The sequence below is a fragment of the Zootermopsis nevadensis genome, unplaced genomic scaffold (genome assembly GCF_977971745.1).
Source record: "Zootermopsis nevadensis isolate Lab colony 2312 unplaced genomic scaffold, Znev_1.0 Znev_ptg000004l, whole genome shotgun sequence".
NCBI lineage: Eukaryota > Metazoa > Arthropoda > Insecta > Blattodea > Termopsidae > Zootermopsis > Zootermopsis nevadensis.
In genome coordinates, this window is record NW_028259136.1 from 8274360 (window position 1) to 8298801 (window position 24442).

The window sequence follows — 24442 nt, forward strand, 5'->3', positions numbered from 1 at the left end:
AGAACTGAAAGTAGTGAAACTTGAAAAGAATAATCAATCACATTGAGGATGTGGAGGAATAATGCACATAAAATAATAGGAATCATTTTAAAGTTCACATGCGGTTAGATACAACACGGTACATACACAAATTAAAATTAAATAAAAATACATTATTATGTTTAACCTCACAAGGAAATGCCTGTTGCAATGGCTAGCTGCTGGGCAGACCTAATGCAACTTGGCTGTGTTACCGCTGAGCTAATCTTCCCTGATATTACTGCAGTTCTGCAGCATGTAGCTAAATGGCGACAGAACCTTCTATTTCATGTCGCCCGGACACAGTTCTCACCTGGGTAAGGTATACGACCATACGTGACAAGTTCCGTGAGCAAGATACCGAACGACCAGACATCGGATTTAATAGAGAACTTGCTGTAGTTGGCAGCTTCTGGAGCTGTCCACTTGATGGGGAACCGAGCTCCAACACGTGCCTCATACTCGTCCTCCTGGAATATCAAATATACAGTGTGAATGTGATTCACCTGTCATCCACAGGTGGTCAGCTATCTCGATGACCTTCAAAGGACAAAACGCAATGCAAATCCATAACTTCACAACTCATTATACTCAAAATTTGGGACTAATGAATTTCAATTCATGCTCCCTGGAAAGATAAATATAATTGTGTTGTGCTATGTATAAAAGACGAAGTTTGAAGATTTTAAAATACAATTAAACTAGACACTATTTGGTGGGGTGTCTTGCCCCTAGTTGATATGTTTGCATGCGACTACAAAGCGAAGAATATCTGATCTTATTCAATGGCCCGAGAAGACTTCATCACATTCACAGGTCAAGCAATGGACATGCTGATGCTTCAGAAGAATTTTCCATGTCTGTCTGGCTACACCGCTTTACCTTAATGAGACGAGCAAGACCAAAATCTGCTATTTTAACAATATTGCTATCTCCAACAAGCACATTGCGGGCGGCTAAGTCTCGGTGGATGTAATTCTGTGACTCCAAGTACGCCATTCCGGCAGCAATCTGTGCCGCCATGTCTATGAGTTGTGGCAATTTCAGCGTGCGCCCTTTACCTGTAAAAATACAAGTATTCTGTTAACATTCATATTAAACACTATTTTTAAGAAAAATTCTTATGATTACGGAATTTATATCCTGATAACAGGACCTGATGTTGTAAGGTGTATGTACAAACCCTGTAGGAACTCCAGTAGACTGCCATTCTTCATGAGTTCTGTGATGATGTAAATCGGTTCCTCCATGGTACACACTGCGTACAGTTGGATCAACTTCTGATGCCGCAGCTTCTTCATGATCTGTGCCTCAGCCAGGAAATCCTTGGGGTCCATTGTACCTGAGCAACATAAGTTACAGTATCACCAGTTGACAGCAGTAGATGTGGAAACCTTTGCTTTGGTTGGCTCTAAAATAAATTATTAAAATAAAGTCACTGTTTACAAAATTTCCTTGTCCAAGAAGTCTTTTTGTCACCAAAAATAATGACATAACCCCACATCAAACAGCCTTGGACAGTTGGTATTTTGTGGTGCAAGTAACTTATAATCGCTGCGCAGAACACGTGGCTCACCTGGTTTCAACGTCTTGATGGCAACAGGCGTGGTGTTGTTCCAGAGACCCTCCCACACCTCACCGAACTGCCCGTGTCCCAACTTGCGCACAAACTTGAGGGAACATCGTTCAATCTCCCATTGGTCTCGTGTGCTGTGAGACAGGCCACTTGTCATCGGCTTCTCAATCTGCACAGACAATGTCATGCTAAAACAAGCCTACCTAGACAGTTCTAGGCTTCAGAATTTGAAAATTTCAACCAAAAACAAATTACATTCAATTGGCCACATACAGCATTTGAATGAAAGGGACTTTTACTGATACAGAACTTGTAAAACAAGAAACAATTAACATGATCTAACCAACTGATTAACTACAGTGTGACCAATGGATCTAAAACCCCAGAAAATATGTAAATTGCCATACAAGTGGAAAGTTCATGTCCCCGTCCCCCCTTCTGGCAAGCCACCTGCCTCTCTCCCTTTTCTACCGGCTGCCACTTTTCACGTTACACAGTTGTCAAATGAAACAGCTGAATGACTGATACAATGTAAAACAATTCAATGTGAGCACAATCTGGTAACTCATCTTACCCTAGCAATACTGACTCTCGCTCACCAGAGATGCGGGAAGGGTGAAGGAGAGATTCCTCAAACCATAAAAATGAAAACAGCCCTCTGACCTCCAACGCAGATTTTAGATTCGTTGGTCCTGTACTAATTAACTAGCTAATGCAGATAATTTTCTTTAATGCTAATTATTTCTTTTGAGCATCATCCACTTCCTTTCTGCGATTTTTCTGTCTTGTTTTACTTTACCCATCGAAAGAAATGTAGTAAGTTAACTAATTTATAAGTCCGCAGTTAGTTTGAAGATTATGAAATTTTGCAGTCATGATCACACGCAATTAAGCATTTAAGGAAAATTTTTTTGTAAGGAGCTGTGACAAAGCAGGGTGTTCAATGCTGACATTTCAGCATGATAAATAGTTCTAATGATTACTATAACGAAAATTTACTTAAATGAAATTATTACAATATAAGATCAAAAGGTTAATGTTAAGGTGAGCGTTTCTGTTTTTACTGTATGAATAATTTCTCTTATCTACTGAATGCAACGGAAAATGCAGGAAATCTCTAAACAACAAGCAACCTGAATACCATGGGGAAAATAATCTATACTATCGCTGTCTTCTGAGCTGTAAATCCATGCAGTTTTGTAGATGTTACGATGCCTGAGAGGAATGCCTGTAACCATTTACAAGACTGGACAGAGTCACGACTCATAAAACCACAATCACGAACTGCACTGAGTAACAAAAAATTAGGTGGTGGGGAAAATACACCAAAGAACAGTTCTTACAACGGTTTGAGAGTTTGGGGATACTAGCAGAAAAAAGGCGCTGTTATGATGTGCACAAGGATCGTGAACTCAGCTTTCGGTAATAAAGTTTGTCTACGCCAAAATGCATATTTCACAGGTGTCCATTCATCTATCGTATTCCACATCCACTGCGCCATTCAAGTCTTGCGATTTTTTGTAATGTGTCAAGGAATTATGAATAACCTGTACTTTAATAAAAAAAATCAATTAACTTTGATGACTAAATCATATCTTATGACTGGATCTATATCCCCTGATAAGGCAAAACTGTAACTGAACCGTGTCCTCAGGTCACTGATAGTGATTATATCAGCATGTGCTCTGCCACGCTTAGATACAATCAATGGTATTGTGAAGGACCAAATTATCAAAATTCGGCACTTCTAACGGAAAAGTCGTTAACCACGACCAATGCGCATTTTATCACCATTAATCCTGTTACCTCGATTAAGCTTGGAAATCAGCTTATGACTTCTTCAGAAATCTGTAAATCTGATACAGAAAAGCACAGATCTTACAAAAACAAAGTATGCACCACAAACAGTGGCAGGTGAGTATCGTCGTCTCACATGTGCAAGGCTGTGATGTTGCAAGATTGCTTCCCAATACAAACAACTTCATACACAAATTCAATATCCATCCTGTCGCTCAACGGTGCTTGCCGTGTACTGACATGTTGCTAGCCACTTAACGCATGGAATAATTGAATACTGTTTTTTTTTTAAAAAAAAAACCCTAACCTTTAAGCTTTTCTGTACAAAATCTAATGTTCAGGCAGATCGTGGTTCTACATTTTTAAAAACACAGTAAAACAACCTCAAAAACTTTATGTTCATAAGAAAATTCACAGGTCACTAAAGCCACATGACAGCCGAAAGTAGGAGAAACAAAGACCGTTCTGAGTTGACGAGGGAAAGGAGAGGTAGCAGTACAACAATGATGAAGCACATCACACACAATAATGTCGACATTACAGCCACATTCACCACCAACAAATACATATATGAGACAAATACAGGCAGAATGGAGTTAAAGCTCCACGTATTCTTATCCCTTGAAACACAGATGAGTGGCCAGCTTCTTGCTTCAGACACGGCTAGGGACTAGACTGAACTTGGTGGTAAGGAGGAACACATTGCCCCTGCTGGGAATCAAACTCTGGGTTGTCCAGACTACAGTTGGCCACTAAACAAACTGATCTATACCATTTAGTGATCTTCGGATTCAACCTATGGAAAACATCATCCTGATAATCTATCAACTTACAAGCTTAATGCGTCTTTCTGACCAAGACAAAAGTAACAACCATGTTAAGTTATGAGATTTGAGGTTATCATGGCAGCAAATATGTTGGTCGGTCTTCTGGACAGTCGCACCACGTAGACTCATAGGTAGATACTAATGTTACGGAGGGACATACTGACCATCCTCTGGACTTCAGCCCTGGTTTCTACGAACAAGTCCACATGGCACTACAACCCACTACACAAACAATAATGCAATGAAGTTGCTGTCAATCCAACCAAAAAAAATACGAAGAGAAGCAACGAGTAATCTCACTACAGCAGCATCAATTTGCAACAGAACTTAACTTAGATTCTTACGTGTCACACTATTTTGAGGAAGACATCATTCTATTCTATTAGTAGCTTAACCCAGCAATGGGGCATTGCTGCCTCCTTTCGGAGGTTTCTTGGTCTCTGAAGCGTGCGTTTATGCGTAGTGAGTAACAAGCCCACTGACTGCACAATTTATACTCAATCCTGATTTGACTGCCAGAGCCATCTAGCAGTGAATCAGAAGAGACTTGGGTGAGAAATGGCCGCTGAATTTTGCTTACGAAACATCTCGTATCATGCTCGCAAGGTTCTTTTACGTGCCGTAAATCTACGACATGGGACCCCGCCGGCTTTACTTCCCCTCCGAAAGAAGTTGCGCTGCCGATTTTCATCACCCTTAAAAATCCATCGACCTCGGCCGGGATCGAACCCACAAACCTTGGGTCCAGTGGTGAGCATGCTAACAATTAGACATAGATAAAATTCATAACAGGACCCTATCCTTACCAGATTAACCCAGTCCACACTCTCTCACCCCACATTATTAAGACAAATTTTGCTATTATCCTCCCATCCATGCTTAGGTCTTCAAATACGACTCCTTCCACCAGGTACTTGCCATGACATGGACCAGATTTATAGGAAAATATGAACAATGTAGTTTTCACAAGGACACTAGCCCACACTGCTCCACCCCACACTAGACAGATCAATGGGGCCAACAACGTACAGAGAAACGCCCAATAGTAACTTTATAATTGCCATAATTACCTCCTGAAGTTTTAATAAATGAGGTGCTTTGTCACCAGACAGTTTCAAGTTCATACATCAGGCAGCGCAATTACGATAGGCAAGCGGTATACTACGAGAGGAAATACGGTAGTCTTATGGCTGTATATGTAGATGAAGGCAGTATGTTCCTCCAAAACGTCGGTACGCAGCCAAACGACTATGTGGCACAACCCAGGAGAATACCATTCACAGTCAAAATAATTTCATACGCATAGAGAATAACTCATTTTCCACTGACCAAGTTCTCATGGTCACAAATACTGATCCAAAGATGTCAGTAGCATTCAGAAAAAAACAAAAAAACAAAACAAAAAAAAACAATGCAACTTGGCATGCAATCATGCCAAGACAGCCAGCTGAGATATGTCGTCATTTTACGCTGAGGCCAGGAAGGAGTTAAACAGACGCAACAACATATCAAAATATTTCTCTTTTCTGTCACATGAACATTAAAGCTAATACAGAAGACAGGACAAGGGGGGTGAGACACAGGCCTAGTTTCTGCTGTTCAAATTAAATTATTTTCTGAGAATTTACCTGCTAGTTAGGTGAGAGGTGCTTTACAAACCCGCAACAAGTACAAGATTGAGAAGAGGAAGGAGTGGGGCATGCAGCGGAGCAAGCTACGTGTCAGAGTAATATACCGTACACAACAGGACTACACTAAATCATTTACCAAAATTTCCAGTGGGGGAAGCAGTGGGAAGAAAAATTACAAACAATAATTGGTCCATTGTAACCACCCAATCAAGCACAAGTAAAAGTTTTAACCCTCTCCCACGACAAACGCTTAAAAATGCTACGTAAATTGTCATTCCCAGTTGAAGTCATAAAAAGTGCCCTTTTCTTTTCTTCTGCGTCCTAATCACATCTGACCGCGAGACGATAACTTCGTAAAGCTTCGGTGCGTCAGATCATCGCACGACACGTGAAGGCAGCGTCTGCGTGACATAGTGGATCCAGCGCACGTGTAAATTCAACATGAAAATAATGCAAAGAAATTACTTCTGGTCAAATACCTAGTTTTAAACCCATCTCAAAACAGTTGGGAGAGGGTTAAGCTTTCATGTTTGAAACCGCAACACAGACTCTACCAAGACAAAGAATGGCCAAAGAGGCGACATCTCATTTACTTTCCCGACAGAGAAGTGCAATGCCATAAAATACACGAGACCCGCTTTCTGATATAAGATAATTATAAATTGTGCAATAATTTGGCATTTGTATCCAAGTGACTTTCAAAACGACACATTCAGGAAACGGACACTTGCATCGACACAAATTAAATCTACAGTAAATACGTCTTATCACTTCAAAACTCACTCACAGCAAAACACAGAAAGTTCAAAATTCTCCTCTCATTTATAACATAATAAAACAAAGTGACGTAACCCTTCCAACGTTACAGACGAGATTCATCATCTCCCCCTACACATCTTTGGTGTGTGTGACATTTTCAGCGAGATAAATTCTGTACTGCCACCTCGTGACACTTCAATCTAACCTCGTGTAACTCGCAAGAAATTAATACGTGTGTCGTTAATAGAAATTTCAGCACAGATAGGTTAAAGGGTCACGTAATTAAACGTGATACCCTAGAATCATCACACTTCAACCCTGAACATTTAAACAATGATTTTGGAACTCACTTGGACGCATGGTTTGCGTAGATTCACGCACAGGCCATCTGCATCCTTGCTGTAATGTTCAACCAACTCCTGCAGCGTTCGGAACGTCGTGCGACGTGCGATAAAGAATCCACCTTCGTCCAGTTGTCTGATGCGATAGTGTTTCACTGTGTCTCCATCCCGAACTGCAACGGACCAAAAATTAGACATAATGACATGCCACTTTTATATACTCCGCAGTGTATTTACACATATATAACACCCTAACAAAAATTCTTCAAACGAGCTCTTAACAGTTACTTAGCTTGCTGAACCACTTAGTCTAATCATAAGCCAGCTCAATCCAATCAATATCTTCATAATATTAATTTTTATTACATATTCGGTATAGCAGGTTCAACTTAAGCAGCAAATTGCCACAAAATCTTAAAATGAGTCATCGCGCTGAACTTTCTTACCAGAAAGGGAGTAATCGTTTCGACGGCTCTCCGAGTCTCTTATGAGGAATGCCCCATGGTCGTTTTCTGGCAACAATAACTTCTTCTCTGCCTCTATACGCTTTATCTTGCCAAAATACCATCTGCAACAAACAAGACAGTTTGTAAATTCGCATTCTCATGATTAAGCACATGACAAATTAATGTTTTAGACACAAGAAAGAGGCGACGACCACAAAAGACAAATCATATGAAATGGCGCTCACACCTCATAAGTTCGCACAATTGAAATGTCGCAATTCACCACCATCGTCAGTGGCGCGACGTTTATACCACGTTTCACGAGACGTACGTAAAGGATCCAATCATCATCATCATCAGCAGCACAGGCTGACAAACTGCCAAAACAATTTTTACCCGTCCTGTGGGAAAAGCCGTCTCCCGGAACCTGTCCGTGCGTCGTCACACACGTCTGCCACCGGGTGCACAGAAACACAGGAACCCCAACATTTCCCCTCTTCATACCAAGCGTTATTAGGAAGATAAAATCAAAAGCACGGGTTCTTTCTTCGGGGTAAATCTGCCGGGACGTGAACCTGACAACTTACCTCCGTACAGTGACGAAGTTACGAATGCGTGGAGCTAAACTTCCACGTCCCCATGCATTTTCATGGCGTGGTCGTTTAACTGAGCGCCAGGGGCAACGTTACCTTTTCCTGATTCTATGTAGGCAACACGCCAGTCGCGGTCGATCTCTGTTTGATTACAATTTCTATTTTCCAGTTGAAACAAAAAACTGTAGATGTTCTTTACATCAAGCAGTGCGAAGAAACATTACATTTTCGCGGACCCCAGGTACAGAACTTCGGACCTACAAACAATGACGTCATAACGGACGTCGTGCGTCACTTGGTGACGTCAGAGCGAGACTTACGTAACAGTTTGTATTGTGAACTCCCAGCGGAGAAGTGACAGAATGGAAACTGATGATTGGTCACTATGTTACAAGAGGCCTTATCATGCAACAGGTCTCAAATTTCTGTTGTTTCGATTCACGGCAAGGACTAGGCCTTTTTAGGGGTCTACCTGATGGACAGAAGGGGCAAAGCTGACCTCTAACCTCCACCCAATAAAAGGAAAAACAATTATTCCAAATATTCCCCTCAGACAGCGCGACAGACCAGGTTTCAAACCCGCACAAAACAAGACAAAAAATTATGGACTGCGTTGTTACAAAATTTCTGAACTATGCCACACGTTCATAGGATCTGACTTTGTTCTTTTGTCATCATTATTTCCCGGAAGTTTCAAATGCCATGTTCGCAGACCGGAAACACAAGACTGCACCAGTAATGGCACCCACCTGCTCGCTCCGCCCCTCATCAAAACCGTGCGAGTTACAATCCCCCTTCTGCGCACACTGTAAAAGTGGTGTGCCGGGTCTTGAACCGGAAGCCACCAGCCCCAGCGCAGTTTCCGCTGACTCACTGAGAGTGTGCATATGGAAGCCGGGATTATAAACAGCTCAAACCACATCTACAAATCTGGTATAAATCACATAGCACCGATCCACTACCGACCTCCATCAAGTTACAAACATTACTAACCCTCTGACGACGGCGAACGTCCAGATTTTAAGAATTCAGTCCGTACCGCGAAGAAAACACCACACTTCACCATTACGAAGATCAACTGGTTAACCCTTTGAAGCCGAAGCTCGTCTAAATATTATATTTAAGAATTCGGCCCGTACCGCGAAGAAAACACAGCGCCTCACCATTGCAAAGATCAACCGGTTAACGCTGATTAAGGAAATTATCGCTGTCTCAGCGTTACATAAGAAGGTCCACTAGCTGGTACAACGGACGACCAGCCCATCACGTCGTGTGCCCCGTCGACTGAGTGTCTGAGGAACAACACGTGAACAGCTTCACGCATTATTCCTTGCTGCACACAATTCTATCGCCAACTGAGAACAGGGTGTTCACCAATGACGTATTTAACCCTCCGAAGCTGAACTTCGTCTAAATAACAATTCCGCAACTCACCGCGAGCTTAGCTAACTCTCTGGATTCGTCGTTCCATGCTGATGAATCAGAAAAGAATCGATCAGCGTTGCACGTGACCAGTGGGAAGCATACTTCCCGCTGCCATTAAAAAAAACAATCTCAAGATACAGATAAAAAAGATACCAGCGAAACTTCCACCACCTTCAGTTTTTTTAACCCTGGGAAACACTTCCCACAGGATCCATTACACGGTTATCTGACCTCCGCAGTTCACACATTATTATTATTATTATTATTTAGTGTTCTGTCTGACGACAGGTCCAGATGAACAGGATCCTTCCATCCTTTTCTCGGACTGGGACCTGTTCATATACGTTCTTGGCAGATGATCCAGAAGTGGTTTGCCATTGCCTTCTTCTGTGTGTGAATGGAGTAATTGTTGGGATGCCACGGAGGAAAACTCCGTGTTGCCTAGACCACGGCCTTGCCCAACACAAGTTATAAATTCGGGCACCGCCGGGAATCGAACCCGAGACCCCAGGATTACAAGGCCAGCGTTCTAACCGCTACACCACCGTGGCGGTCAGTTCACACATACAACAATCTAAATTACTAGTGAATTTGCAGGGGAAAAGAAAAGAAAAGGAAAATCACCTAGGTGCCAGATGAGCCAAGACTCTTGAAAGAATCAAGCTCTCTCTGTCGGACAAATCCGTATTCCTCATTTTCATGTGGTTTGACTTACGCCACTTTTATTCTCACTCTCTTCGGGAATGACGCACTGATGCCAACGTTCGACGTACAAAGGAACTGATGATGAATCGAAGTTATTTTAAACTTTACAATACCGTATCAAAGATTTTACATTTTTTCACGAACACAAACTGATCTTCTGATGTGTTTGAAATGCGTTCAGACCGGACGGTTTAAGGGCTCTTTTCTTGCCATATAAAACCAGCGTGTGACAAATTCAACCTTTTAACGAAATTAAAACACTGCATTCCTCAGCATTCGACAACTACACGAATATTGTAAAGACCGCCACATATATTTCAGTCGTCACAATTCTGCTCGATGTAAGGACACGAAAACAATACGATTCGTGACGAAGTATGACAATGTTGCGTGCACTTTTTACACACAAAACCTCCTCTACGGTAGTACCAGAGCGTTCTCGAACACAGAAACACGAAAGTTTCTGACAACGAAGGCGTATTTTCTCCACACAAATCTTTTACTTTAACGGATTCGTCCTAAGAAAGTGGAAAACACACTACGAAAGGAACTGGCAACAGATGCACTGCCAACCCATCAACTGCACAAAACTCCACTCGTACAAGAAAGACGAGTGGGTCTATCTTATCTACACAAATCCTGATAAGTCGTAACATCTTGAATAGAGACAATGCAATCTTCACGCAATAAAAATCACGTAAACGAAAAATAAAACAACACGAAACAGGCAACAGCCAATCCCAACTGTCTAAACATCCACTGATACCAAATGCCCAGAAACCAATCAAATTTCATAAACAATTCTGACCAGAAGGCGCGATCCGCTCACTTGCACAAAAAACTATTTCTAGGACGACCACTTTAATATTATCCGACCACATATTCTTTGTCCTCCATCGCTGCCCCTTACTTTGAGTTCGATTAGTATCGAGCAAAATCAAATGTGAAAAAGTGAAAAGTCTCGCTCCATCAGGCGCTCTGATGACGCATCCCGGGCTTCAAGGTCACGCGAAAAATCCTGGCCTGTGTTCGAACCGGACTTCGCCATTGCGTCCGGGCTCTGAAGCCCGCTCCAGATACCTGGAGGAGGTAAACGGGATTTTTCTCCATCCGCTTTGGGCGCCTGGCGTACGATTTCTGAAAACCACATATCGCGCGCGACACGTGAAACTGTCGAACCCTGGGCGTCGGAGGACAGAGCAGAGTTTCACAGAGTACCCTCGGCTGGACCAGTCCACTCATCAAATTCGCGGAAAACAAACATGGCCGATCAATACCGAGCCGTTAACCGTTTGTATGTCACTGAGGTCACACAGGGTCAGGTCAAGGTCAACGGCCACAGGTCTACCAATCGACCTAGTTCTGACTGCTTCAACGTGGACTACGCCGACACCGCCCGACTGGAATCGTCCATCCGCCGCCATCCGGACGGACACCTCTTTTCGATATTCGACAACCCCCCCCCCCCTGTAACCACAGAAGCCGAGGGAATTTCACATCCATAAAGACAGCAAACAGCATACCTGCTTCGCATTCAGGGACTGTGACCTACAATTGCGTTCGAGAAATATTCGATTCGAAACTCGGCCCTATTAGTCTATCAAGATTAATGTTATCCCGATCTTCGTCAATGTATCCAGGCGAATTCTGGGTCAGTCCTTTAAACTGATTCCTTCTTAATCCTTACACAACCAATCAATGGTTATATTTTCACCTCAACAGCTCCTTAAACAGCTTAAATGAGGTTAAATAACATGAGAATTAATTAGGATTTGAGGTTTTCACGGTGGTGAGTCTGAAGATGGCTGTCTTCTGGGTTGTAGCGCCGTGTCGTCCGATAGAAGTTTCACAACGGCCCTTGCTGCACTCATCGCCCTGATGATGGAGGACAGAAGGGACCGTTGAAACGTTGGTCAATTTCTATCAGACTAGACGGCCCAATGAGCAGAAGACAGTCTTCGGGTGACATCTAAATCCTCCCTCCGACTTCTAACTCCAAACTGTCGCTTCTAGACGTACCTTAATTATGCAAGGAGGGAAAGTCTCCCACATGGCAACAACGGATCACATTTACCGCTGCTCTAAGAGCGGTTGGCCTTGAAGAACACCTGCTGGCGCCACTGTAGCTGGTAAGTTACTTTCAACACGGAACTATTATGTCTTGGGACGTGTCAGACCGACAGAGATTCGCCTATGGTTATTCTATTGTTCCCGATAATTTATTATGCTAAAAGACAGGCCGACAGTCTAATAACACGCGCCAATCAGCGTTTCAGTCAAAACACGGTCCGCGGAAAAGTTAATCCAAAGCAGAGCAAATATTTCGTGTTAAATTTAATATTTATGAAGATGGTTGTCTTCTGTACAGTAGAACCGTGCAGTCTGGTAGACGTTTGCCGACGGTTCAGAAATTCCTGCTGCCTCCATCATCAGCGACAGACTTCAGATTGGTCTCAAAAGAGATGGAAACGTACTAGAGCATACTATGCATTAATTAGTTTATTTATTTTTGGCTGTTCAGTTCACTGGACTGGTCCACAAAGAATCGAAAGGAAATACGGAAACACACGTGACATGATTTAAGGTACTATCGCGGCATCTGACTGCACTGAGGAATCCGGGAAGAGAAGCTGGACTTTTGACCATTCGACAGCGACGTTCAATGCACAATTCTCGTTCTTCGCTGCTGAACCATTTCGGCGGGGAAATCACGGCCGACGTTCATTAAGGCTTCGACCGGGATGTTCTTTTGTTAAATCTTATGTGGTACCGCCTGATTCGACTTCTAATGGTTAAGTGAAGTGTTTTCTTCGCGGTACGGTCTGGATTCGTAAATATTATGAAGACGAGCTTCGGCTTCAAAGGGTTAACCAGCTGATTTTCGTAATGGTGAGGTGTAGTGTTTTCTTCGCGGTACGGACTGAATTCATAAATAATATTTAGACGATCTTCGGCTTCGAAGGGTTAAGAGGCACACACACACGTTAAGTAGGCTTATATCTAAAGGAAGACAAGACCGTCCGCAAATTTCTCCCATGAAGAGATCTTGAAGAAAGGGGGGCAACGGGAAAGGCGATTTGGAAGCGACGAGCGTGTGTACCGCATCGACCTGGATGAGACACGAAACGGAAAACAAAGCCAGGCAGGTAAGTGGCAACTTCAAACAGAGAGGACCCACATCTCAGCACGCCAACGCGTGTCACAGTTTCTATCACACTTTCTTCCTTTGTCTTTCCTTTTTTTTTTACCGAGTCTTTCGCCCCCCCCCCCACCCCTCTTAGTTTCCTATTTAATCTTCAAAGTGTAAATTTCCTAATCCTCACTCTACTCGTATCAAAACCTAACCTTTCCTAGATTCATGCATCGCCGTGCTAGAGCGAACACTTCTCCTACATCGGTGTGGCGCGTGTAGTCGAATCGTAAACAAAGCAGGGGCGAAAAAAAAGATACGTTTTTATTCACGAGGGTTTAGATCAGGGTAATTAATTTAGACTTAATTCCTTCATCGCAAATGTATTAAAATTACTGCTAATTAACTAGGTAATCTTTAACTAATCAACTTTGTTGCAATAATAAATACGCTTAAAACTGGTTCATGTAAGGCCATTTTGAAATGTTTCCTTCTTCAGCTGTGAATTCCAAATTTTAGTTACACGGTTTATAAAAACTGTACAAACGCTAACAGTTATTCATTATCATTCTGAGTACTGATGAATTAGAAATAAGGAAATTTTTTGAAAGACAATCAAAATCAGCTGAATTCTTCATCCGGAATCGATAGGGAATTAAATTAATGGCAGTGAACTGGAAAGAGCGTGGTCTCTTTCGCACTGCGTTTTCGAACGAAAATTTTATACGTGTTCCTTGTTTCTCGTCATTTGTATCTCACGGTGTAGACAGAAAGGTATAACGTTAAAATACGCCCTGAAGAAAGGCTAAAACGCTAACTGGGTACAACTAACTCAGAACAATAATCAATGTCAAGTTTTTATGGTGGCAGCTATGAATGTTTAGGTTCCATATCAGCAATACATTTATTTACGAGGTAAATAATTACCAGCCGCCGAACAAAAACGTTTGACATGTCTTAATTGTACCAGAACTCAAAAGATACGCGGCTTTGGGCATCGAATCACGGACTTTCGTCTGTAAAGCTGAGTAACAACCACTGCACCAAAATATTAGGAACTCTCATCTAAAAATGGCTAACCTGTTCACGACAGACACAATGCGAAGAACGTAGCCTTGAGAACAGGTACAATACTTGTTTGTTTTTGTGGGGTTTTTTTCATATCGCAAGAGATCACAGCGCATAATTTTGCATAAAAACTACAACATTAGTGCATATTTAATTATTTTATGTTGCGTAACGTCCTGTGTCTGTTACCGACGCCCTGCGAACCAACACGCTCACATATCTGGCGTTATGACGTAACAGGAGGGAAGGAGAGACAGAGGTCAGTTTATCGGACATTTAATGACGCTCTGTCGACTGGTTACACCCTGTAAGGAGACAGGCAAGATAACTGAGGTGTGAGCTGTGAAGGGTGTGGAAGATAGCGGTAACACCCAGTAATCTCGGTAGATATCCAGAGGAAATAAATAAAGGAAATTCGCAGAAATCCGAGATCCTTGTCTCGGGGCAGATAATTGCACATGTCCACTCCCAACACGAAGAGCCAATACACCGTTGGGTTCGGTTACGGGGACACAGACGGATGTTTAAATAAACATAACCCTTAATAGTGGGCACTATTCAGTATCTGGTGACGGGGCTTTCATCTATGGGGGTTAGCTTAACGACAAAGGTGGCCAGAGAGCCATATTAAACATCTTCATCCAACATCGACTTAAACAAAGGGGCGAAGTTCTTCTACTTACACGAGAGGACGGTACAAAAGACTGATAATTCTTTAATTATCAATCATCATTTATTCTATATTTTTATTTTCCGTCGTTTACACAAGCTTATTGTTAAAATCATATAAAATTTCACATAAAATTGTTACATTTTAAAATTGACGACATGTTTCGATATACAATCTTATCATCGTCAGGTCTATCAAAATTAAAATTAAAATCTGGTGTATCTGTTGCTCTGCTTATATTGCTTTTGTTTTTACTCGTTTTTATTACATCTCCAGGCTTCTTCGATTTTATTTTACTGTCTGCCATTCAATAACAACGGACACGCACCTCATACACAACCCGATATAGGCACCCAGGCGCGTCTCCAAAAATAAAATCGAAGAAGCCTGGAGATGTAATAAAAACGAGTAAAAACAAAAGCAATATAAGCAGAGCAACAGATACACCAGATTTTAATTTTAATTTTGATAGACCTGACGATGATAAGATTGTATATCGAAACATGTCGTCAATTTTAAAATGTAACAATTTTATGTGAAATTTTATATGATTTTAACAATAAGCTTGTGTAAACGACGGAAAATAAAAATATTGTATTGAAACACAAGCATGATGCAATTAAGATATAAAATCATTTATTCTGCTATGGAGGCCGTGTAAAGTCGCATGATCAGATGACTATAAATGATTAACGGGCAAGGATTTGGAAGGAACAGTGGCAAACTGAACGTCCTATCCCAGGACTTTCCTGGGGGGCAGGGCTGTGGGGTCGGAGTCGGAAAAAATGTACCGACTCCGACCTCCATATAAAATCTTAAGAACAATTTCTATACCGCGTGTGCCACAGGCGGCCTAACGCTTAGGGAGATTCAACGACGCGTTGAGCCACGTGGTGTGGGAATAAAGCTTTGTAACTTTGGCTCCGGTACCTTAAGAATACAAATCAACCGACTTCTGCAATAACTATTAGACGTATATTTAAATACAGGTTATCATTCTAAAAGGTAGGCTGATGATTCACGTGGGGGTGATGAAATCTCTTATGGTGTCGTTTACCATTTTAGTAGGTTTATCCTTATTAATACATATTGAGCTTTAATGAAGGAGTCGGAGATTTTAGTACCGACCCCACAGCTGGAGGGACTGGGAAAAACCACCGCTGACTCAATATGAATATGAATCGAATTCGTGACTTTCGACTCTGAATAAGAGTGACAATCACAGCACCAAAATATCCGGATTCTGGAAAGATGATAATTAACCCATCTTGAAAAAAACAACACGTCTCCATGACAACGATCGATGTTAACGCTGTTTGAAGAAATAGTCGTCGTTTATTCTGAGAATCATACCAAACCTATAAATGAACACAATGCGTGAGAAAATAGCAGAGTAACCGATTGTCAAACGAATGTGGTACGTATAGTTACCACCGGGTCTTTGAGGTCTAACAAGGTGAACAGAATTTTGAAGTGCAGAACCCTGGAAAGAAGCTCCTTGGCCTTCATATCGCAAGCGACGACAGTGCAAAATTCTGCACGATAAAAAGTTACTAGAAGCAGCCATGACCTATTTTCCAGAACAACTCCGGAGATTTCTGACGGGAAGAATGACAAACACCGGTCACGGTGGTTGGGGTAACCCGGGCCTCAAGGCTGAGACGTCTTGCCCAGTCTCATGCATTGGTCGTCCTGGTAACGAGAACTTATCTTTGCGATTGGGAGGAGCCACGAGGCATTGTTTTGCATGCAACTGAAACGAGCGACTGTGAGGGACACTGGCAGTGGGCGGAGCTATCAGGGGTGCAAAGAGACCGGGAGCGGTTCTCCAAAAACCATTAGCCGCTCAGTCGGTCGAGAAACTCCCCGCCTGAGACAGACGAATCTCCAGGAACATTATGGACACTTGCAAACAGACGAAATACTGCCCGGACCGGGAATCGATCCCCGGTCGAACAACAGCATCAACTACGTTCCCGGCTCGCGAAATAAAGAACAGAAACAACACACATCCACACTCCGTACGGAAAGACCGCCCAATACTTCGCTACCTTCACCGAATTGCTCATGAGAACCAAGTGAACCATCGCAGGGATTATCGGCCGGTAAATGCATGATTTGGTCATCCCTGCATCGCTCAAATGCCCACAGTAATCCCGCTTTATAATCCCCCCTCGGGGCACGTCATGACGTCACTGGAATCAGCCGGAGTAGGGGCCCCGCTGTTTACAGTTACAGAATCAAACTCAGTGCGAATATAAATCATTTCCAGACACAGCGGCGGGATATCCTTAACCCTTTGAAGCCGAAGATCGTCTGAATATTATTTATGAATTCAGTCCGTACCGCGAAGAAACCACTACACCTCACCATTACGAAAATCAGCTGGTTAACCCTTTGAAGCCGAAGCTCGTCTTCATAATATTTACGAATCCAGACCGTACCGCGAAGAAAACACTTCACTTAACCATTTGAAGTCGAATCAGGCGGTACCACATAACATTTAACAAAAGAACATCCCGGGCAAAGCCTTAAGAGATCTGCCTAAGCCAATTTAGGCACAGGGCTGGCAGAATCCGTTAACGCGTTTGCTTCCTCGATGTATCGATAACTACAGACGACTAAATTGCCAACTGGGCACTTCTCGGTCTGTGTGCAGCTGACATCTTGAATTCGAAAGTATTTACGCACATTCTATATAAATCCTCAGAGTGAGATAGATCTTGTTCAGCCCTGTTTTTATCATCTAACAGGCGTGTGATTTTGCTTCATTGGTGACCTCTTTTAAGATTTCATTTTTTCCACATTTAATTATACGCGTTCCAGAACAGCCGTTTTTAACCTCAACAACTCGCACGTCTATTAATTATGGTCATTTTTTAATCGTTCCCAATTGTATCATTCTGTTAACAAAGTTTTCTACCGACTGAAATGCAAAATATTACTCCAAGCAATAAAAATCTATTGGTATTAACGGTTGCAGGACATTATTAGCACTGACATTCGTATCAACTTGGACTGGAATCAACCCCCAACATCGTAATCAACCTTTAGTTCCGTCTTACACGAAGACGCTGTCTTGCCAAAAGAATGCGAGGCCAGAGAATTTTTCTCGACAAACAAGCAGCGTGTCTCAGATAACAGACCAACCATTCGGGTCTTGCGTCAGTTAGATAAGGCAAACAAACAAACAAACAAATATCACGAGGCGTATTTCACACGTAACAACTCAACTTTCTCCATCACTAAAACCCGAAGGATCAATACACTGAAATCTGTTACGGGTCTAAGAGATATGAAATATGAGAAAATTAAATGAGGAGCTGTTCAACAAATATTGTTAGGGAGGGAAAATTAAAAATGTTCAGATGGACCGGAGCAGTAACACGAGAAAAACACACAATTTAGGTCACAAGATCTCTCACCGTGTTCTGATAACTTTCACACCCACGCCAGGTCTTCAAATGGAATATAAGCTTATGTACAATGAAAGAACATAAGATAGGAATAAAATCAACTGTTTAATCCTTTAAATCCCTGCTGTAACACCTGCTTTAAATAATCACTAACTCTGCATTCAGTATCTGTGTGTTTCGTACGATTCTCAGAACAAACAGCGATTATTTCCTTAACCATCGTTTACCACTTAATCTTCGTAATGGTGAAGTGCTGTGTTTTCTTCGCGGTACGGACCGAATTCTTAAATACTGTATTATTTACATGTAATTCGGCATATCCAGATTAAAACCAAGTTCTGTCATTCAAGACAACATCTCTCACTAAAGAACTGAGCTTTGGGTATTTAACGACATCATTCCAAACATACTGTGTAGCGCAGGATGAAATAAAGAACAGGGCGATATACGGAGAAAAGTTTTTCAGTAAGGCGGCCGAGACTAAAAAACCGCGTAGTTCAGAATCTGATCCACTGTCGTGAGAATATCCTGAACTGAACTCAAGCAGAACCTGTTCACAGAAATCATGACATGCCCGCCTACGGACATACAAACGCTGCTACATAATACGTGTTCGCTGAGGTTAGTTGAATTTCAGTGCGCTGTTATACCGACCTAAACGAGGTCATCGGACAGACGGGCGTCGGCTAGACTTTTCACTTTCACATCTCAGCTTCCGCTTTGAATGCCACCCGCAAAAACCACGCATGTGCGTAAATAACTCGCATTGCCGGTATCGCGAAGGGCGAGCTGGTGGCCTCATGACCTCGTCTTCCTGTCGTCTTGTAACAAAGGAATGTCGTCTGACCCTGACTTCGCATATTTCAAAATCCCTTATAAGTGTAGCAATTTTCCTTTAAAGGCCTAAATTAGTCTAAATAATATTTAACAATTCAGTCCGTACCTGAAAGAAAAACACGACGCGTCTCCATGACAACCACCAGGTGGCCAACGCTGTTTATGAAAATAATCTCCGTTTAGTGTAACAATCATATGAAACACATAAACATACTGTGTGAGCAAAATGTAGAGTTAACTATAACGTCAAATCATGTGGTACATATAGTTATCAATGTCCTTTAAAGGGTTTAACCACGACGCCAGTTTTCGCTTACATGGAGAGTGTACTTAAAGTCTTGCGTTGAGCAATTTTCTCCGTCCTCCCAAGAGCCAAATATTCTCCTCCCATAACGAATATCACGCGGATGAAACTTTCAAAATGGCACATGGCACCTTCCTCCACAATTCGAGGGGCATTATCTTCTTAAAATCTCATTCGACGCGAAAGAATAAACTAACCAGCGAAGTCCTGGTGACCGAGGCAAACAAAATGGAGACGCGAAGGACATTTGTCGACTGCCACACAGAGTAAATCCCCTTGCAAGCGGCATTAGCATTCGTAGCCCTGAACGCTCCAACAAGTCTCATGCATTTATTCTAATGAGGCGAAGAAAAGATTATTTTCCTTGCAGTGCGCGGGCGAACGGAGGCGGAACGACCTCAGTTAATTGACAGTCGACACAACAGCCAGAAATTTCCGCAATGAATGAAACCCGAAGGTTCATCACCGTGTTAACAAGAGCCCTCCACCGGTCTCTACAGTGAGCCAGGTAAATCCAATCCACACTCTAACGCCTTATTTCCCTGAGATCCACTTCAATATTATCCTCCCATCTACGTTCAGGTCTTCGGAGTTGTCTCTTACTTTCAGCCTTTCATACCAAAATTCTGCAAGCATTTTGCATCGCTCTAACATTCGTGTGTCACGTGTCCCGCCCACCCCACCCCTGAACAGATCGCCATCACCCCTCTCAATGCTCCAAATGAACTTCGTACGGACGCACGACGCAAATTCACTTAATCAGACAGGAACGCGTTCACAAGGGCGAGCGTAGGAAACAGAAGGGAAATTTATAACTTTGACCTCGACAATTGGGACATTTCAGTGCGGTGGGAAATATTTATCCATTCCGTTTGTCACCCTGTGGATATCCAAGGACGTACGTTATACATTTTCACGTTCAGTCCGAGCACAGTCATTTTCAGGCACAGGTATCGATAGTTACACGATCCCCACCGATTCCCACATACGTCGATTCTATCCTGTTTCGTGTTCGTAAGTCCCAGATTCGAGACCATACTGACGTATCTCGTCGGCCCCGCCCAGCGGATAATGCCTTAGGCCACGATAAATCCCTGATAACAAACCAGTTGATTTTCCTCTGAAGTTGGCTGTTTGACGACGGCTTTCAACAAAACAGCTTATGTCCTTGAATTGGATGTGGGGGGGGGGCGTGTTGAGCAGCAAAAGGGTTTTGGCGGGAGATGGCAGTGCTCAAGACCCTTCATTCGGCTTTGGAAACGAGCATCGAGAAACCACAAATGAAAATATCCTATCACCCGACTGAGATTCGAACCCGATATATCTCAGCTCAATTGTAATACGATACGAACTGCAGTTGTCTTCCCGAGCAGTGTTTACTTTAAAGAAACCTTCTGTTCCCATGGAAACGTAAAATTTCTTCTGCTAAGAGGCCACTGACGAAGAAACGTGTCCAACTATACCCACAACGCTCATGGTTCTGCCCGATATATCTCGTGCGTAGCAGTCACTCGCAGAAGAAGTTACTCACGGTATCTGCGGTGGTGACAACGTCGGCTGGACGACGGCCACAGAAACCAGCTTCCGCCTTCTGCAAGTCACGTGTTTCCGAAGCAGTCTCTGCCACAGGGCAACCGCCTGCTTCTTCTTGCGATGTGCACCCCTCTCGTGGTCGTGTTCCGCGTAATGCTGACAAGTCCTCGCTTGATCAACTTCCGGTGTTGCTCTCAGTGTCTGCAGCTGGTAGTCCTGGAAAGTCACGCAATCCTCACGACACCTGACATGTACTTTGTTTCCTTCTGGCTCAGCTGTTTGGAAGACACGATTTTCCAAAGCACACAGCTGACAGACAGGTGTGTCCAGCTCATACTTGGCTTGAGTTGGGTCGCCCACCGGGTATCCTGACCTTGAACTTCGCTCTTCTGACGCAAACTCATGCCTAGCCTCACATCCCGGTGATATCTGAACAGAAATCGGCGATGCAGTACAAAGAACTCGCTGATGCAACTCGTAGCTTTGGCTCAGATACTGTTTGCCGTCAGATTGGCCGATCTGTGGAAACTGGATTCCCTGAAGAATACTTCCACGCTTCTGTTGTCCATCACGCAGAGATCGCAAATTGGCGTTACCATGAATTACGTTTTGATTATATAAGTGTTTGGGCATGTTCATAAACTTCCCCGACATTCGGCACGTAACACACTGACAAGAAATTGATTCTGACGCATGTTCTCCGGGTCTTCCCTTCAAGATGTGCCGTTGGTGGTATGACTTCATCAGCTCATCCTGATGGTTATGCAAATTATCGCCAATATTAACTGACGAAGAACTGCAATTATCCGTCCAATGAAGACAACCACCCAAATATTCAACCCCACAATCGATATTCACTCCCTGGACCTGTCGATTTAATTCGCCGCCATGTATTTGACACTGGTGACAATTCGCATTCGCCAAAGCTTCGCCTGGCATTTGCCTGTACTGTAAACGTAAAGCCTCTGACGGAATATCGCCTTTCTCCGGCATGTGCCGAGTTTGTTCGCATTCCTGACAGTTTAAAACAGCGACGACTTCCTCTGTCCGATCAATCTGTTGCCTCAACTTCTGCAGCTTGTACTGAAAATTCAAGGTCTCAGACACGTGCCCTATTTTCCTTCTCCTTTGTTGTTGACCACAATTCGAAACTTTCGCCACTTTGTGTGTCTCCTCGCATGTTTCAGGTACCCACCCGTCGTCGTGTTGAAATATCCCAAATTTGTGCACCGGGTCATTTTTCGCGTCACACTTAGAACCTATAATGATCTCCTGTGTTCCCCTGACGACATTTCTCGACGCTTCGATGTTCAGAATCTCTGCCACCTTGTCCAAATCGTTCTGTTGCGTCTCTCCCTTCCCCTCCTGATGCTGCAGAGGCCACGGCTGAACGTCTTCAGCACTTCGCTGTCGCCCTCCGGACAACCAACCCAAACCACCTGCTATCCTCAGTCCATCATCATCATCAACAACATCAGTCAAAGAATACTTCTTAGCACACTTCTGTTCTTGTATTAAATTGGTGAAATTGTCGCCGAATTTCGAGATGCCATCGGAAACTGGCGACTGAACATCTTGAATAACTAATCTCTGTGTGGCGACCAGGTCAAGGAACTCTGTCACGGCATTCCAGTGTGCCTGAGTGAGATCGCCCGAGAGCTTGATAGAATCCAACCGCAGAGGCTGAAGTTTCCCATCTCGACGGCACCATACCAGGGCTCCTGACACAACCATCGCGGCAAGCAGGTTCGTGTGACTGTGTACCCATCAACGAGATGAGACCTAAGCTAACCAGCTCCAATTTCAGGCCACGAGACCTGGCGCCTTCACACTTCTAAGAAAACACACCAATCTCTTAGCCTGGAGGGTACAGTGTCGCCACATTCAGCCGCTAAGTGGCACTATTGGCGAGACAGAAAACGCTCGCTGGCGGTTACTGGAGCCACAGAAAATACTCCGCTTGTTTTCTGTCGGTTCACTGGCGGACTGTAAGCTGCGTACTGACAGATACACATTGCTTCATACCCCGTACATTTTTTTTTTGCGAAAATTTTGACTACTTTCATCCGAAGTATCTGATACAACACAGCATTGCTCACCAAGTTCGTAAGTCGATTACAAAATTATCTAAATGCAAACACGACCTTTTCTTCTTATTCTGCCAACCGAGCTCGACAAATGAACAACAGTTACGTAAACATTTACCCTTGCAGCACAAGAACTATCTCACGAATCATCATCATCAACAATTAAGTGTTCACGCTGACCCATTCATAGGCACACACGTATCACAAAACACACACACACACACACACAAGGTCCTGTATGAATAATATATCCACCGCCCTTGCATGCAATTAACCTCAGGTTCACTGACAGAGCATTCATTTTTTTTTTCGAAACACAAAACACAACCTCCACGTCCACTGAAATGCACCTTCCGGAACTACGAAAAGAGATAAGTATGCTAAACGTCGCCGTCACTAAAACTGCACTTAGCTACTGCAGTTCTCTGTTATGAAATCACCATGGAAACAAAGTGTGAGCGGGGTCTCTCGTGAAATATTAACTACAAATTTAAATATACGTGTTTCTTTCGCCACGTTTGTTTATAAAGTGTGTAAAGCCTGTAATTTCCATGTGATAATTATCAGGTCTTCGGGGTCACCACTCCCCCCCCCCCCGTTCAGCTTGGATTAATAATGAAGGCAGCAACTGCACTTCCCCAAGTAGAAAAGGAGAACAGAACTGAACATTAAGTTTACGCAACAAATAATAAAGAACAGAGCATGACCCCGATTCTAATTATGGTCGCCAACGCGCCACAGCCCATAAACGGCGCCGTAGAACTATTTGCATCAGCACGGGAGGTCAGTAGCAACAGGCTTTTTACTTCGACGCTGACATACAGGATGTTGCCTCGCAGAGCGGGGGGGCAGAGGAAGGCTGTGTGCTATTCAAATCGGGTCACGAAAAACGTCGGTCTGTTTCTAAGGCGCCTGCTTACGCCGTGCAGCGTCGTCAGATAAAACATGAATTCACGGTTAAACAGTTATCGAAGACTGAGACGACTGGTCACAGCCTGGCTTTCCTCGATTTCTCGGAGACCACAAAATCTTCCGACAAAGTCAGATTTCCGTTTTAGATAAGTTTTACTATAAACAGCGGTGATTTCATCATCCCAAACTGCCTTCTACTGCAGTCAAGCACGCACGGTCACAGCTATTCGTAATTTATTTATTTAACGACTATACAGGTCCGAATATTAAATTGGAAAGGGTGTGGAAGGAAGTGGTCTTGGCATAATTGAATCACTATCCAGGTTTTGCTCAGTCCCTCCGGAACCGTGGAAAACCACGAAAAACT

The 24442-nt window shown here is 43.2% G+C and overlaps 1 protein-coding gene across 3 annotated transcripts in view; it reads right to left on the bottom strand.

Moving 5' to 3' along the window:
• The window catches only part of Src42A (Tyrosine-protein kinase Src42A), a 40309-nt gene that overhangs the window by 9066 nt on the left and 6801 nt on the right, over nucleotides 1-24442 (bottom strand). Inside the window, exons 1-7 of one of the 3 annotated variants that reach the window (XM_022077561.2) lie at nucleotides 21075-22799; nucleotides 7396-7517; nucleotides 6959-7122; nucleotides 1595-1763; nucleotides 1202-1360; nucleotides 901-1079; nucleotides 332-488 (exon numbers count right to left, since the gene is read on the bottom strand). In XM_022077561.2, coding sequence (XP_021933253.2) covers nucleotides 332-488; nucleotides 901-1079; nucleotides 1202-1360; nucleotides 1595-1763; nucleotides 6959-7122; nucleotides 7396-7517; nucleotides 21075-22069 — 1945 coding nt within the window. In that variant the 5' untranslated portion in view covers nucleotides 22070-22799. Of the gene's footprint in view, nucleotides 1-331; nucleotides 489-900; nucleotides 1080-1201; nucleotides 1361-1594; nucleotides 1764-6958; nucleotides 7123-7395; nucleotides 7518-10037; nucleotides 10701-21074; nucleotides 22800-24442 lie in introns of those variants that run through there. The other 2 variants (XM_087343079.1, XM_022077562.2) reach the window with 2 other exon arrangements.